The sequence below is a fragment of the Salmo salar genome, chromosome ssa20 (genome assembly GCF_905237065.1).
Source record: "Salmo salar chromosome ssa20, Ssal_v3.1, whole genome shotgun sequence".
NCBI classification, from domain to species: domain Eukaryota; kingdom Metazoa; phylum Chordata; class Actinopteri; order Salmoniformes; family Salmonidae; genus Salmo; species Salmo salar.
Window position 1 is genome coordinate 55,430,296 of NC_059461.1, and position 16,857 is coordinate 55,447,152.

At 42.8% G+C, this 16,857-nt stretch overlaps 2 protein-coding genes across 2 annotated transcripts; both read right to left on the reverse strand.

The window, feature by feature from the left end:
* Window positions 1–433: 433 nt before the first annotated feature.
* On the reverse strand, window positions 434–10,464 carry tssp (Thymus-specific serine protease). Its single transcript, NM_001146597.1, is given in 6 exon segments — window positions 434–1,047; window positions 6,585–6,606; window positions 7,876–7,947; window positions 8,168–8,267; window positions 9,158–9,333; window positions 10,363–10,464. Coding segments are annotated over 6 exon segments (447 nt in total). The 5' UTR covers window positions 10,424–10,464; the 3' UTR covers window positions 434–1,031.
* A 303-nt stretch (window positions 10,465–10,767) lies between these two features.
* On the reverse strand, window positions 10,768–16,685 carry ech1 (enoyl CoA hydratase 1, peroxisomal). Its single transcript, XM_014162335.2, has 10 exons — window positions 16,372–16,685; window positions 15,677–15,845; window positions 14,931–15,019; window positions 14,659–14,783; window positions 14,500–14,548; window positions 14,275–14,339; window positions 12,264–12,334; window positions 12,039–12,110; window positions 11,806–11,956; window positions 10,768–11,552 (listed from the first exon to the last, which is right to left on the reverse strand). Exons 1-10 carry the CDS (start codon window positions 16,403–16,405, stop codon window positions 11,448–11,450), a joined length of 930 nt encoding a protein of 309 aa, XP_014017810.2. The 5' UTR covers window positions 16,406–16,685; the 3' UTR covers window positions 10,768–11,447.
* Window positions 16,686–16,857: the final 172 nt, after the last annotated feature.

The window sequence follows — 16,857 nt, forward strand, 5'->3', positions numbered from 1 at the left end:
AATACCGCATTTGGCTGGCACATATATTGTTTATGTTAATGTATTCATGAAGACCACACAAACATGCATGTAAACAAACTCGAACACACAATAGTCTTCAGAGTTTTATAAACTGGAAATGTGCCATTGACTGGGTATATGTGTATAGCATTAGCGCCCCCTGCTGAGATTAAAGATTTAAACAGTTAAAAAATGTGATATTTTAGTCAAGAACTATCTTTGAGTATTTAGTCATTTTAATATAATTTGCATCGTCGTCACAGTTTTTGCTCTGTACTGAAACTCGACTGCTGACATGCACATTCTTCTGGGATTGTAGTAAAAGTGGGCTAATGAACAAAATACTCAAAATTGTTTGGGGGTAAAATATCTCATAAAATGAATTTCAGTCAACAACAATATACCACAATCCACAGAAAACAGACACCAGATTATCAGCAAACTTTTATTTATGATATTTTTCCAACTCGCAGGATTAAATCAAATGAACTCAAAGATCCACAATCTCCAAAGCAATCCAGCACACATTCAGATAATGTATTGTCTGAGATAACTTCACTGAATCCAGACAAAGGAAAATGCATGTGTGAACAGGCTGTAAACCTTAGAACACTCCGTAATGTTAAAGTCGTCTTATGCTGAGACTCTCTGGTTAGCTATACGCTACTAGTACGTAGTTAGGAAACTTAAATACTGTGTACAGCATTATAAGTGGTTCCCTAAATTACTAAAACTGTCTATTAAAATATAAATCTATAACTTATATACTGGAGTAAATTCAAGCACGCTATTAAAACGTTCAAAAAACACTATGAAAACATTAGAAAAAAAACACTAGAAAAACGTTAGAAAAAACACTATAAAACAAAAAACGCTATAAAACGTAAGAAAAACGTTAGAAAACCACAAACGTAATAACTAAAAGAACGTTGGAAAAACAAAAAGGAAAACACTAGGGAAAAACACTAGGGAAAAACACTAGGGAAAAACACTAAAAGAATGTTAGAAAAAACAAACAGAAGAACACCACCTTAGAGGACCTGACCCATGGAGAGAAACATGAAGAGGGGGGCTCAGTCCACAGCACCATGTGATTCACTGCCCAAAGTTTGATTGGCTGAGTGATGGTCAGGACAGACAGATGATCAGGTGACCTGTCGTTGGGTCCATCAGCCCATAAGCTTCCAGGCAGCTTCCTTCAGCCACTTGGCAACTTTTCTCTCAATGGCCTGACAACCAGAGAGAAAAAAGACAGATCAGGATGAGGGGAAGAGAAGTTTAAAAATAATATTCACTAATGACATAACAGATAGACAATGGGGCAGTTTCCTGGACACATTTTTAGTTTAGTCTTGGACTAACAAGCTACTGCCCATTGACCATGCTTTTTTGTTTCTGGGAAACCGGCCCAACGTGTTCAACTGAGACATACAGTTCTGAAGCACACATTACTCATCATGTGCCACCAAAGCTCACAGTCAGCGTCTCTCTCAGTTACATCAACGTAGTGCTGTCTAGCCTGCCGTGCGCCGTACCTTGCGGGCCTGCTTCAGGGCGGGGCGGTCTGCAGCGCCGCCGGGGTTCATGTCGGCACAGTGGGAGGTGCCCTTGATGAGGATGGCCATGTCTTTGTCCTCCTTATCCAAGTTCTCTTCCAGAACGCTGAGCTCGTGCCAGGGGTCAATGTCACCTGACAGTGGTCACAGGTCACAGACCAGAGGGACAGGTCATATACTGACTGTCACACAGAGGAGGTTGGTGGGAGGAGTTATAGGAGGATGGGCTCATTGTAATGGCTGGAATAGAATTAATGGAACAGAGTCAACCATGTGGTTTCCATATGTTTGATACCAGTCCATTGATTCCATTCCAGCCATTAGTTTGAGCCCGTCCTCCTCCCACCAACCACCTCTGCTGTCACACAATCACTCACATAGACACAGCACATTGATTCACTGCCAGTGGGTTTAAATTACACTATGATGTAATGAGAGGTAATGGTTTAAACCTACATCTATCTATTTACATCTATCTATTTAGATCTATCCGGTGGTTGGGCCAGTAACCGAAAGGTCGCATGGTTCGGATCCCCAAGCCGTTCTGCCTTCGAACAACAACTGCTCCCCGGGCGCCAATAACGTCAATGAAGGCAGCCCCCCCCAGCACCTCTCTGATTCAGAGGGGTTGGGTTAAACGCGGAAGACACATTTCGGCTGAATGCATTCAGTTGTGCAGCTGACTAGGCATCGCCAATCTACTGTATCTATCTGTGAAGTCTCTGCTCACCGTTGACATAGAGCACCCTGTCAGTGTCGGGGTGGTCTCCTCCATAGTACTTGTTAGTGAAGGCGATATGTCCCGGCAGACTGTGCTGGGGGACGTTGAACACCTCAGGACACAGGTCAGTCTGAGCCTGCAGGGTCAACATGCGGGAGAAGGGACAGCTGGCGTCCTCACATGTCTGGACTGTCACAACAAAACAATGAGGTAAGCCATAGAAATACAATGAATTTCTATTGAATTATGATCTGTAGTTCTATTTCTGTAATGTAAGATACAGCTGAGTGGCTATGGGCATACACTAATACAGATGCTATAATGAGTGATACTGTACCAAAGAGTGGGAGCTTTGCACAGCTAGTGTTAATGCATTTGGCTTATGAATGTGCTGCTTAGGGGGAAGTGAACTCTGGAGTCTGGACTGTTGTTTGGTTTTTTTTACCCTCCAGTGCTGTGAGCACTCAACTCCCTGATTGAAACAAATACCTTGCTTCTACGTGGGGACGTAAGCTTGGTAAATGTACAGTGGGGCCCGAAATTATTGACACCCTTGATAAAGATGAGCAATAATGACTGTATAAAATAAATTATTCAAATAACTGAGCTACATTATATGCTCAAAAAAATTGAAAATTATATATTTTTATACTAATGCTATTGCTCAGAGAATAATGTTTAAAAAGTCATTTTTTTCTCAAAGGTAGGGGTCAAAAATATTCACACCCCTAAAGATTCTTATAAATTAAATAGTCAAAAGGTTAGTATTTGGTCCCATATTCCTACATTTCTACAGTAATCTGGATGCTACCATGATTACGGATAATCCTGAATGAATCCTGAATAATGATGATTGAGAAAGTTAGAGGGTCAAAGATCATACCCCCAAGACATGCTAACCTGCCCTGTTATTGGGAATGGTGAGAGGTTAGCATGTCTTGGGGGTATGATCTTTGACCCTCTGAAACATTCTTACTCATTATTCACGATTCATTCAGAATTATCCGTAACCATGGTAGCATCCACATTACTGCAGAAGTGTTTCGAAACATTCTTACTATCTATTCTTATTTATAATAAAGTGACTCCAAAATGACAATACATTATTTACCATTCATTTCTATTGGGCACAAAATAATCTGAAACACAACCAAAACTGACTGCAAATGCATCCAACATGTTTTTAGTCACAAGCTTGATGTAGTCATTGCATGCTAGGAATATGCAACCAACTACTAAACTTTTGACTACTTTTTTTATAGGAATCTTTAGGGGTGTAAATAATGTTTACTCCTACCTGTTATAGAGAAGAAAAAAATATTACTTCTTGAACAAAATCTTTGTTGTTCTAGTATAAAATTGTTTTAGTATAAAATAATATATTTTCCCAATTTTTTTGCATACAATATAATGTAGCTCAGTATTTGAATTATTTATTTTATACAGTCATTATTGCTCATCTTTATCAAGGGGGTGAATCATTTCGTACCCCAATGTATCTCCTCTAGGAGTGACAGCGTTGTGTGGTGGAGCGGTACTCACAGAAGCCGAACTCGGTGCAGGTCTGGTAGTACCATTGTCTCTCTCCATTGTAGGCAGAGTCCAGATTGGTGTCACTCAGGTCCTTGATGGTCTGCTTGTGGGACGCATCCAGACAGGGCTCCTCGCCTGTGGCCCGGTAGATCTAATACAAACACAGTAACAGTGTTCCCTGACTGTTGTACAATCACGCTCCACACTGCCATTTCCCACCGGGACAAAAGAAACACCTATGTGAGAATGCTGTTCATTGACTACAGCGTTCAACACCATAGTCCCACGAAGCTCATCACTAAGCTAAGGACCCTGGGACTAAACACCTCCCACTGCAACTGGATCCTGAACTTTCTGATGGGCCGCCCCCAGGTGGTAAGGGTAGGTACCAACACATCAGCCACGCTGATCCACAACACCGGGGCCCCTCAGGGGTGTGTGCTTAGTCCCCTACTGTACTCCTTGTTCACCCACGACTGCATGGCCAAACACGACTCCAACACCATCATTAAGGTTGCTGACGACACAACAGTGGTAGGCCTGATCACCGACAACGATGAGACAGCCTATAGGGAGAAGGTCAGAGACCTGGCAGTGTGGTGCCAGGACAACAACCACTTGCAATTTGCAAAAACAATCAGATTCCGACAGAAATTTGGCTGAGACGCAAAGAAAATTCAAAGAGAGGGGGTACAAAAACAGTTAGATTAATACTGCCATTGAGAAAATTCAAAACAAACCGAGACATGATCTTTTTCAAGGACAGTCTCGCGAAAAGAAGCATTCTTGCGTTCTAACCCGCTATTCAAAGTGCTCTGAACAAATTAAGGGAATCGTTCACAAACATTGGCACATTCTAAAATCTGATGATAGTCTCGGTAATGTGTTTTCAGACCCTCCCTTGATCGTGTTCTCGCGGGTCAGAAATCTCAGAGATGAACTGGTAAACTCTGATTTACCACCCCAATATATCCCTGCACGTCTATTTGCGCCCCTACTGGACGGAAAGTACAAGTGTAATGGCTGTGCTCAAAGCAATGGTACTTATAAATGTAGATCCTTCAAACACCCCCAAACAGGGAAACAGATCCCAATCAGAGGTGTTATCACGTGATCCACTAAGGCAGTTATTTATCTTAGAACTTGTCCTTGTGGTAAAAAATGATGTGGGTAAAATAAAGCGCAAATTAAAAGTACGAATCTCAGAGCATCGTAGCACCATTAGGTGCAAAAACTTGACTTACCCAGTTGCGGCCCACTTTTTGGAAGCAAACCACTCGATTTCCTCCCTACGTTATATCGACATCGAACTTGTCACCCTCCCTAGGAGAGGGGGTGACCTCGACAATGTATTGTTAAATCGAGAGGCTGCCTGGATCTTTAATTTAAAGACCCTTGCTCCCTTCGGTCTCAACGTTGAGTTTGATCTGAAGCCCTTCTTGTGATTATTGTGATTTTGCTATTGTAAATGTTTGTAGGCCTATGCAGCCAAATTGTATCTATGATCATATGCTATCCATGTTTTTGGTTTGTTATTTAGATATCTGAAGATTAACCAATGATATCAGGAAACACCTGGCCATGATTACAGACACCTGTGTGTGTCCTTTGACACTATATAAACTAGTGACCCCTCAGTGTTTGTCATTATACCCTGATGAAGACAGCTTGTCTGTCGAAACGTTGGTTATTCAATTATTGTATCTGAGCTCCTAGAGTGAGCGGCTCTCCTTTAATTTTTCAAGTGTTCTACTCCGCTAGCCAGCACCTCGCCTAAATAGGTGTGCGTTTCTTTCGCCTCTAGAACAACAACCACTACCTTAATGTGAGCAAGACAAAGGAGATGATCGTGGACAACAGGAAAAGGAAGGCCGAACAGGCCCCCATTAACATCGATGGGGCTGTAGTGGAGCAGGTCGAGAGTTTCAAGTTCTTTGGTGTCCATATCAACAACAAACTATCATGGTGCAAACACACCAAGACAGTTGTGAAGAGGGCACGACAACAGCTTTTCCCCCTCAGGAGACTGAAAAGATTTGGCATGGGTCCCCAGATCCTCAAAAGGTTCTACAGCTGCACCATCGAGAGCATCCTAACCGGTTGCATCCCTGCCTCGTATGGCAACTGCTCGACATCCGACCGTAGGGCTCTACAGAGGGTAGTGCGTACGGCCAATACATCACTAGGGCAAAGATTCCTGCCATCGAGGACCTGTACACTAGGTGGTGTCAGAGGAAAGCCCAAAAAACTGTAAAAGACTCCCGTCACCCAAGTCATATACTGTTCTGTCTGCTACCGCACGGCAAGCGGTACCGGAGCGCCACGTCTAGGTCCAAAAGGCTCCTTAACAGCTTCTACCCCCAAGCTATAAGACAAAAATCCACACGCAAACTGACTCAGTACCGGTACCCCTTGTATATAGCTTCGTTATTGTTATGTAATTTTATTGTGTTTACTTTTTTACTTAGTAAATATTTTCTTAACTCTATTTCTTTAACTGTATTGTTGGTGAGGGGCTTGTAAGTAAGCATTTCACGAGAAGGTCTACTACACCTATTGTATTCGGCGCATGTGACTAATACAATTTGAATAGATCAGTCAAGGCGATGCACAACTGTAGATCAATACAGCCCTCTGCTGGTTAATCAATGAATTGTGTGCGTGTGTGTACACACACACACAATACACCTCATACCTGCACCAGCTTGATCAGCCGGTCGTATGCCTCAGTCTCCGAATCGTAGGTCTCTGTCTCATTGGTCATTATTTTACACATCTCCTCAATAGTAAGGATGCCCCCCTCCTCGTTGTACTCCACGGTTCCCATGACGATGTCGGCCAGGCTCTGCATGAGCTCGATCTGGTCCTCCAGATCCTCAGGGATCTCACAGCACCCAAAGTCCTTCCCCACCTCAGTGGCATTCCCTGCAAACAGGGCGGCCTCCACGGCAGCAAAGGCCTCCCAGATGTCCCCCACACACTGGAGGAGAGAGAGAGAGAGAGGGAGAGAGAGAGAGAGAGAGAGACAGTGACAGAGAGAGTCAAATCCCACAGTAGGAGACTCATACAGTCGGACACTCCAACACATGATGTCAAGCACCCACATCTACTGTAAATGTTGTCAAACCTTATCTGAACCTCCAACGTCCTCGTCCGCAAGGCTCAGACCCACCACCTGGAAGAGAGCAACACCAGGCTATGTTTTCACCGTGGTCTGTACAGCTGAACATCACATCTACCATGCTATTAACACTATAAATAGTGCCACAGTTACTAGTTTGTCTACTACTACTGCAACTACCACCACTACTACAACTACTACTACTAAAATGAATACTAATGATGAGATCTTTACTTTGTTGAAGGTGGAGAAGTCCAGTTTGGCTTTGACAGGAGCAGAGGAGGCCACAGCACCGTAGACCAGGTGAGGGAACTGGAAGAACAGGAACAGAGGACATTATTTTGTATTATTACCATGGAATACAGTAGACCAGCAACACTGCTGTCCAGTCCTAAGTATAAATATAGACAGTGTTGTTTTCTCTCTACTGTACCTTTCCCCTGAGCCAGGCAGACAAGGCCCCAGCATAGGAACCTCCAAAGCTGATCCAGGTATTCTTGTCAGAGAGGTCAAAGCGATCGCTGATGTATTGATGGAATTCAGCGATGTCCGCAAGACTGGAAACCAAGAGATGGCAGAGAAAATGCAATTCAATCTCTGCCCAATTCAAGCCCACTCAAAAGCTCTCTGCCTACGTCAAGTAGCAACCCACTGGGCACAGACATCAGTTCAACATCTAGTTTTTGATTTACATTTGGTTGAGTTGTCAACTGATGTGAATTCAACTTTAAATCAACCAAAAATGTCACCTTGCCGTTGGATTTAGGTTCAAAGTTGGGTTAATTAAAATACGAAATACCCACACGATGACTTTTTGCAAATCCAATCAGTTTTCCACATTGATTCAACGTCATCACATTGACTCCCTCCTCCCACCAGTACTCACGCCTGCTGGCTGGACAGATCTCCCAGGTTCTCAGTCTCCAGGCCATCTTTGTTGATGCTCTCGCCATAGAAACGATGCTCCAGGGCCACAAGCAGGGCCCCGTGCTCCTCAGCCATGTCCACATGGTGGCCTACAGATGCACACAAAGCAGGAGCGGAGAGGAAAAATAAGGGGAGGTTAAGAGTTGGTTGAGGTATCAACAACACAAAAACCAAAGAACAGGCATTGACTTGTAACTAAATACAAGTATCAAATTCATAACACCTATGTAAGCCTAACTTATCGTGTCAATGCATTTCCATTTTCTTTTCATATTACTTAAGAGCGTGACAGGGGAGCTTTGTGTGTACCTGCCAGCACATTGAACTCAGAGATGGGGCCCTCCCCTCCGATGAACAGGAACACTGGGCCATGAGGACGCTCCCAATAGGCTTCATTCACGAAAAACCTCTGAGAGAGAGAGAGAGAGAGAGAGGGTGAGAGGAAGCAAGATAAGGGGGGGGGCTGCAAATAACCTGTACACAGTGAGGTCCAAAAGTGTTTGGACAGCGACCCATGTGTTGTTGTTTTGGTTCTTTTTTTCCAGCACTTTGGAATGATAGAATGACTGAGGTTAAAGTGCACTGTCAGTGGTATATGCATTTGAGTGTAATTACAACACATTTTGTACATAGTTCCCCCATTTTAGGGAACCAAAACTATTTGGACAAATTCACTTACATGTGTATTAAAGTAGTCAAAAGTTTAGTATTTGGTCCAATATTCCTAGCACACAATGACCAGATCAAGCTTGTGACTCTAAAAACGTGTTGGATGCATTTTCAGATATTTTGTTGTCATTCACGATTCATTCAGGATTATCAGTAATCATGGTAGCATCCACAAAAATGTGAAAGTGTTCAGAAACATTCATTTCTAAACATTTACAATAAAAGTGACTCCAAAATGACACAATACATTATTTACCATTAATTTCTATTTGGCACAAAATTCTCTGAAACACAACCAAATCAAACTGCAAATGCACCCAGCAAGTTTGTAGTCGCAAGCTGACATCATTGCGCGCTAGGAATATGGCACCAAATACTAAACGTTTGAATACTCCAATACACATAAATGAATTTGTCCTAATACTTTTGGTTCCCTAAAATGGGAGGACTACGTACAAAAAGTGCGGTCATCCTATATGGATGAAAATACCCTCACATTAAAGCTGACAGTCTGCACGTTGACCTCATAGTCATTGTATCATTTAAAATACAAAGTGCTGAGTACAGAGCCAAAACAACCAAAAATACATTTGGACCTCACTGTAGGTGCACGTATCCGTGGTGGGTCACCTGAGGAAATGTTTCATCGTTTTGACTGTCGAAGTGGTCCAGGGGTTGGTGAATTTTCCCGTCTCTCACTTCGCCCATGGGCTTATGCCCGTTGACTGCGCTCATCAGCACATTCTTCTTCGCTTTCTCATACTGGATTTTACGCACGTGCTCCTTGATCTTTCTCAGAACTCGTCCTATGAAATGTCAAATGTGATATGAAATCCAATACACTGTGCACAGCAAGAATGACAGGAACACAGGACGGGCAAATATAGAGATAATACGAGAAGCTCAATCGTGTGTAGTTGCGCGTAAAGTCACATATGGACCTACATTACGCACGTATTTGTTGGTCAAACCACGAGAGCCTCCTTAGACTTGAACATCTGAATGTGCGCATATGCAACTCCTTAACAATTTCTACAGTTATCTCTCACATTTCGTTCTACAAAAAGGACTATCTAAACGTGTCACATACCTTTTTTGGATTGGATACAATTTTGTATTTATTCCTGATGGTCTCAGCACATGGCGTTTGCTGATAAGTTTATAACCCTCTGCCACAACCTTATCGGTCTAATTCATACCCGACAGCCAAGCCCATGTTTATTTTGTTTTTCATGGGTTTTATTATAATTCAATAAATACTTAGTGTTAAGAAACCATGTATTAGTTAGGAACAAAATAAACTATTGCTATAGAAGGCGCTCAATTTTTAAGCAGCCAATTTCACATAACTATCTAAATATAGCTTCTAGATTAGCCAATTTCGTTTCTCTGAATACCACAATGGATTCACCTCAATAATTAAAACTATAGGCCTATGCATTAAAATTATATATGATCAAAGTGTATACTATATCAGCCCACACAGATACATGGATGTACTTTCATGCTAGGTATAAAACCTCATATTGGAGCTTAGAGACCCCAACTGATCTATAGGACAATATTAAAATGATCTACTTTTGTTTCATTACAAGCATCATGAAGCCTCTAACACATTAAATTAACTTGGCGAAAAACAGTTTTTGAACGCAATTGTTTACCACTTTTTTACCATGCGTTTTCTTCCTTCAGAAATGACCTTAGTGAATATTTGGTCAAATTAGTATCGTTTCCTAGGAACAAGGGTGGCTCAACCTACCCAACTCTGCCCTACCTCATTTTATCATTTGAGTATTTTTTTAAAATGATCAGTTCATTATGGATCGTTAACGTACCAGAATAGACGAAGTTCACAAGGAGAAGGAGGATGATACAACGGATGGGAGACAGAAGCATCTTCAGGCCTCCAACTACGACCTCTTTACTGATATAGGTCTACACTATGGTCAGACAACCTTGCCGTCTCAATGCGAGGAGAACGCCTGCTTTTAAGGCGTGACCGACGTTTTTAGTCCACCCCGGGCTCCCCTGATGCCCACTGTGCGTATTTATAGTAAACAAGTCGCCAGTTGAGCGTAATCAAGAAGCAGCAAGTGAGTCTGGGCAATAGGCATATCTCCTCCAACGGTGGCAGTGGTCCAAACTAGAACGACACTATTGGCTTGGTGAAAGATACATACACTTCACATTTAGGTATTGAATTGTATGCACAAAGTCTAAAACTTAGCACAAACACTTAACATGTTGAAACAGAGCCCTTTTATATATAAAAAAAAAAACGTTTTTATGATGCAATCATTTTTATAGATTTACAAAAGTGTGAGGCTGGTTGGTAGAGGACCCAACCCGAATCCTGCATGTGGAGCTAGCAAGAGAGAGGCCACTAACTCTTTACAGTTTACAGACAGCTCTGCTTTGGGTGATTCTGACAGACAAGGCACCAACACACAAACATATGCATCTGCTGGAGTCAGGAGGTGAAATAAGTACGTTTTCATATTAGCTTAAATGGATAGTTGATCATTTTGGCATTTATCAACCTACCCAGAGACGGATGAACTCGTGGATACTATTTGCATGTCTCTGCGTCCAGTATGAAGGAAGTTACGAGGTAGTTTGTGAGCCAACATTAACTAGCTTAGTGCAAAGACTGGAAGTCTTCGGGTACAGCTAGCATGCTAGAGCGCAAACACTGGAAGTGTTCGGGTACAGCACTAATGTTAATGTAATCTATCGCTAATGCCCAAAACTACCTCGAACTTCCTTAATACTGGACGCAGATACATACAAATTGTATCCACTAGTTCATCTGACTCAGGGTAAGTAGATAATCCCTTTAATTTAACTTTCTACACCGCCCCTCCATCCATTCCCCTCGGCTAAGAAAAGCTGCACTTCAGCCTCTTTCTGCTCCTCAGCTTCAGAGCTTGGAGAAAGTTATTGTTTTTGGACTCTTCTTCTCCATGGAGGCCGCAGCTGACTTCATGACATCCTCTGTCTGCAGCATGCTCATGTTCCACGTTGCCTGAAGACAGGAGAGAGACAGACTGAACTCTCAGCCTCATTGTGTAATTCATTCTAACTTTTTTAGTATTTTACATTTCAGATTTTGGACTTCCAATGACATCTACTTTTTAAAAATCCCACCCACCTCATCGGAACACTACACTTGTTTAAGAGACATGGTTATCTATACTGGGTTGTGTTCTTGATAGTCTATGTTGTTGCCACGGTGATGTGTGTGGTGTTGTGAGCATCCTTGTAGTATTGAGCCTCACCATGTAGTTCAGGCCCTCTGCCACACTGTGGTCTCTGGAGTAGATCAGGTTGACCTTGGTTCCCTGGACAGCCACAGGGCTGCGGCCTGCTATCTCCCCGGCCATCTCCAGAGCTCCAGCCAACATCGCCTCCTTGTCCGGAAATACACGGCTACACAGGAAAAGAGTGTATGAGTACCCAAAACCAACACACATACGCAACAAATACACGCACGCACACGTTGTTTTCATACCTGACTAATCCACTTTCCTTGGCCTCATCGGCGTACATCTTCCTCGCTGTCAGAGCCAACTCATTCACCAGGCTGGAAAGGAAAGAAGATGATACATATGATAAGGTATCTCTCTTCAGAACAATACAGGGAAGAACTCAGTGTTCCTTGGTTTATGAATGCAAGCTGAGGGACTACCACGCAACATTATGGTGTAATGAACGCATATCAAATGCTTGCTCTTACCTCCGGCTCCCAATGACTTTAGGTAGGCGCTGCAGAGTTCCAACGTCAGCTGCTAGGCCAATATCTACTTCCTGTAAGAAAGGCAGACCTTTCACATCACTCAGAGATACAAAGCAGGATTAACAAGTACATTTTCCTTATCATTCTGCCTTTTCTTTACTATGAGAGTCCCCCTGGTGGTTGCTACAGAAAACACATGAATGAAAACATACCAGTACGGCCTTTGTAGACTGCACGATTTTAGCGGTCTTATGCCAGGATTTTGCCGTCCCAGACAAAATGTCCATGTCGTGGGCAAATTCTTAGGTCGTAAATGATCGTTGGACGTCTTGGCTCGTTGAGCGTAACAGGGTCTAGGTCTGCTGATTCAGTACCACTATGTCTTGGCTCGTTGAGCGTAACAGGATCTAGGTCTGCTGATTCAGTACCACTACGTCTTGGCTCGTTGAGCGTAACAGGATCTAGGTCTGCTGATTCAGTACCACTACGTCTTGGCTCGTTGAGCATAGCTGGCTTTAGGTCTGCTGATTCAGTACCACTACGTCTTGGCTCGTTGAGCGTAACAGGATCTAGGTCTGCTGATTCAGTACCACTACGTCTTGGCTCGTTGAGCGTAACAGGATCTAGGTCTGCTGATTCAGTACCACTACGTCTTGGCTCGTTGAGCGTAACAGGATCTAGGTCTGCTGATTCAGTACCACTACGTCTTGGCTCGTTGAGCGTAACAGGATCTAGGTCTGCTGATTCAGTACCACTACGTCTTGGCTCGTTGAGCGTAACAGGATCTAGGTCTGCTGATTCAGTACCACTACGTCTTGGCTCGTTGAGCATAGCTGGGTTTAGGTCTGCTGATTCAGTACCACTACGTCTTGGCTCGTTGAGCGTAACAGGATCTAGGTCTGCTGATTCAGTACCACTACGTCTTGGCTCGTTGAGCGTAACAGGATCTAGGTCTGCTGATTCAGTACCACTACGTCTTGGCTCGTTGAGCGTAACAGGATCTAGGTCTGCTGATTCAGTACCACTACGTCTTGGCTCGTTGAGCATAGCTGGGTTTAGGTCTGCTGATTCAGTACCACTACGTCTTGGCTCGTTGAGCGTAACAGGATCTAGGTCTGCTGATTCAGTACCACTACGTCTTGGCTCGTTGAGCATAGCTGGGTTTAGGTCTGCTGATTCAGTACCACTACGTCTTGGCTCGTTGAGCGTAACAGGGTTTAGGTCTGCTGATTCAGTACCACTACGTCTTGGCTCGTTGAGCATAGCTGGGTTTAGGTCAGCCGATTAAGTACCACTACGTGCGGTCGTAGTCTTCGACAAAATTCTGGCAGTGTCCACATTTTTGGGCCTTTATCGTGTAGTGTGGCTGATGTTACGAGCCGATCCTGGTGACTGACCCATAGGAACACAGCCGGCACTGAGTATGCACACAATAATACAATAGTGAATAGTCAGATTAATATAATAGTTTGCTTTAAACGTTTTCATGCAGTGCAAGAACAGCGATTTCCCTAATAACCTTGTTTACATGACGTCTGAAATCATGCTACCTGATTGGATTTTGATAAATGCTCAAAATGTCCAATCAAAATAAGTGCTTTACCACAGTAACCATGTTATTTTGGGGAAGATTATTTGATTGTGAGTTCGACATATGAAGTTTGTATGTGAAAACTATTTCTAAGATGAATACTTTTAGTTTTTCAAAACTCACTTCACTCGGGCATAAGCATAGTGAGGTTTGCGCTGCTGGCGCATGCACAGATGAAATACACTGCTGCAGTTGATGTATCCTACGTCGACTGACGGAGCCTCGCAAACCAATCGCAGAATGTGATGACAGAACTGAAGCGAATTGTACAATCTGGTCAGGTTGATCGCAGTGTGACGTGATAATCGTAAGAAGGCTGAATCTGACCTAAAGTCTGCAAAGACCTTTAGATGTCCCCTGGACCTTGGTCCTCATGGAGACGGTCATTGTGGCTGAGGAGATGTATTTAAGCCCACTTACCTTCACCTGAAACCAGGCATCTTGAGTGCAGAGACGGATATCACAGGCTGTGATCAGATCCACTCCTAACAGGACACGTACATGTTATAACATGACAAGCCATTACAGCTGTATTACAGAACACCTTCACGGGAGAAGAAACAGTCACATTTTGTAAATAATATATGAAAGCTTTGCAAGACTTCACAGTCACAAGCAAATCAGTAATATACCACCAAAACTCACCTCCTCCAACACAAGCTCCCTGCACTGCCACAACCACTGGCTTTGGACACTACAAGTAGAAAGGAGGTGGTGGGAAAGAGAATGCATTTTCCTACTTGTTCACAATCAACCCCTAACATATTGTGCAGGAGTAAGTATTTCACAAGTTCATATACAGACCCTTTCAATGATGCTGAAGGTTTCCTGGTACTTGGCGATGATGCGTCGCATGTTCCAGGAAGTCCTGGCCATGTCGTCCCCTTCAGGCTGCAAGACTTCACTGGCCATGTCCATCAAGTCAATGCCTACACACAGTCAAAATCCGACAGAGGTTACAGTATACCGGTCTTATTACTGCTATATTTGGTATATTGTTGGCACAGCCTATTGATAAGCAGCACTCAGTTCAACCTGAGACAATTGTAAGCATTTGGGAAACATAATTCTCATACCAGCTGTGAAGACTTCTCCTGCACCGGAGACGACAACCACCCGGCAATCCGGGTCCTCAGCTATCTGTGTAAAGCACTCCACCATTTCTCTGAAAGAGGATGGATGAATGGTGGAAGATTTTTTTTTCAAAGAAATATAGGATGCACATGAATTCATAAGGGAACACAGTGCTGTAGTGCTGAGTTACACAAAAGTACAATTACAAAGGCCGGAAAGTTTCAGCTGTGTTCAAGTAGTGGTGTTTGGGCCAGTGGTGTAAAGTACTTAAGTAAAAATACTTTAACGTACAACTTAGGTAGTTTTTTGGGGTCTGTTCTTTGCTATTTATATTTTTGACTACTTTTATTTCACTACATTCCTTAAGAAAATGGTTTTACTCCATACATTTTCCTTGACACCCAAAAGTACTTGTTTCATTTTGAAAGCTTAGCAGGACAGGAAAATGGTCCAATTAATACACTTAACAGAACATCCCTGGTCATCCCTACTACCTCTGATCTGGTGTACTCACTAAACACACATTCTTAGTTTGTAAATTATGTCTGAGTGTTGGAGTGAGCCCCTGGCTATCCATAAATAAATAAAAAACATGAAAATGATTGTCTGGTTGGCAATGATTTATACTTAAATATGAAACCAACATTTTACCAGGTGACTTTTACTTGAGTCATTTTCTATTAAGGTACTTTTACTCGAGTAAGATAATTGGGTTATTTTTCTACCACTGGTTTGGGCCAGGTGTTACCTCCAGAAGGCTTTGTTCATGGCATTGCGTTTCTCTGGCCGGTGCAGCTCTATGTGAGTGACAGCAGTGGCAGGTTGACTGACAGACAGGGTGGTAAAAGGAGGAGTGGGGCCTCCCGGAGAGGATATGGCCCTTACAGCACTGAGACCTGGAAGCCATAAACTCCTGTCTGATGATCGGCACCCAAATGAGAGGAAGAGGGGGGTGATTGAATAACAATGATTTACAACAAAGCCAAATTCATATTGAATGAGAGCAACACATTTCCGCTGATTGTCAGTTGCACGGTTTAGACCTACGACCTACCTACTAAACCACCTTGCTATCTAGTCCTATACGTTATAGTTACATAGTCACCTTTCACCTAGTTAGCCAAGATGCTAACCAAGCACGGTTTAAATTAGCTGGAAGTAAATATTAGCTAGCAAACGTTACTTAGCCAGCTAGCTAAGCGTTGACATTATGTAAAAAATAAGTTAGCTAGCTATAGGCTCTGGTCCGAGTCTCGAATTATTCTATGGCGTTAGCCAATTACGTTTGCTACTTCCTAACCTAAGTTTGCTAGTACTGTAGCTTGCTAAGTAGCTAACGTTAGTTGAACGGACGAGACCTACAAAATATACATTTAGCTAACGTTAGCTACGTTTTAGAGCTGACAAAGCACTGCATCATAAAACTCACAACAATGTACTTACTTTTCGTGAGAGCTGATCTGATAATGAATGTCATAGCCCTTCGACTAAATCAAACTCGAGAGCAAGAAACAAATAAAAGGCGCAGTCGGTCTACTTGCCGCAACTAACTGGCTCTCAAGTAAAAATTAAGTAGTGTTGTTCAACACTTATAGCTACAAGTACAAAAAGGTATAGATAGCAGATAAGGGTATTTACTATTACTGTGAGCAAAGAGCGCATGCTGTAAACACGATAATCTCAAGAGTCGTTCCACTAAACTAGCTGGCATGCTGGTTTTGTACAATTTCTGAGCTACGGCATTAGGAATCGTCCAAATGCGGCATTCAAAAGGGCAGGATAGGGTCGCGTTTCTAGCCCATCTTATAACGGAACAAATACGACTAATAATTATTTAATCTTATAGTTGTGTTTGTAATATCTCACCGAATAACCAAGTTGTTAATTGGCATTAAGAGGTTTATTTATTGAGGGCTGTAACAAAAGATG

Excerpts from the sequence above, each read along its gene's own strand:
- ech1 (XM_014162335.2), bottom strand. The coding sequence starts at position 16,405 with ATGACATTCATTATCAGATCAGCTCTCACGAAAA. Across the intron at positions 15,020-15,676 it reads ATGAACAAAGCCTTCTGGAG|AGAAATGGTGGAGTGCTTTA; the intron begins GTAACACCTGGC and ends ATCCTCTTTCAG. Across the intron at positions 14,549-14,658 it reads CCTTCAGCATCATTGAAAGG|TGTCCAAAGCCAGTGGTTGT; the intron begins GTCTGTATATGA and ends TTCTACTTGTAG.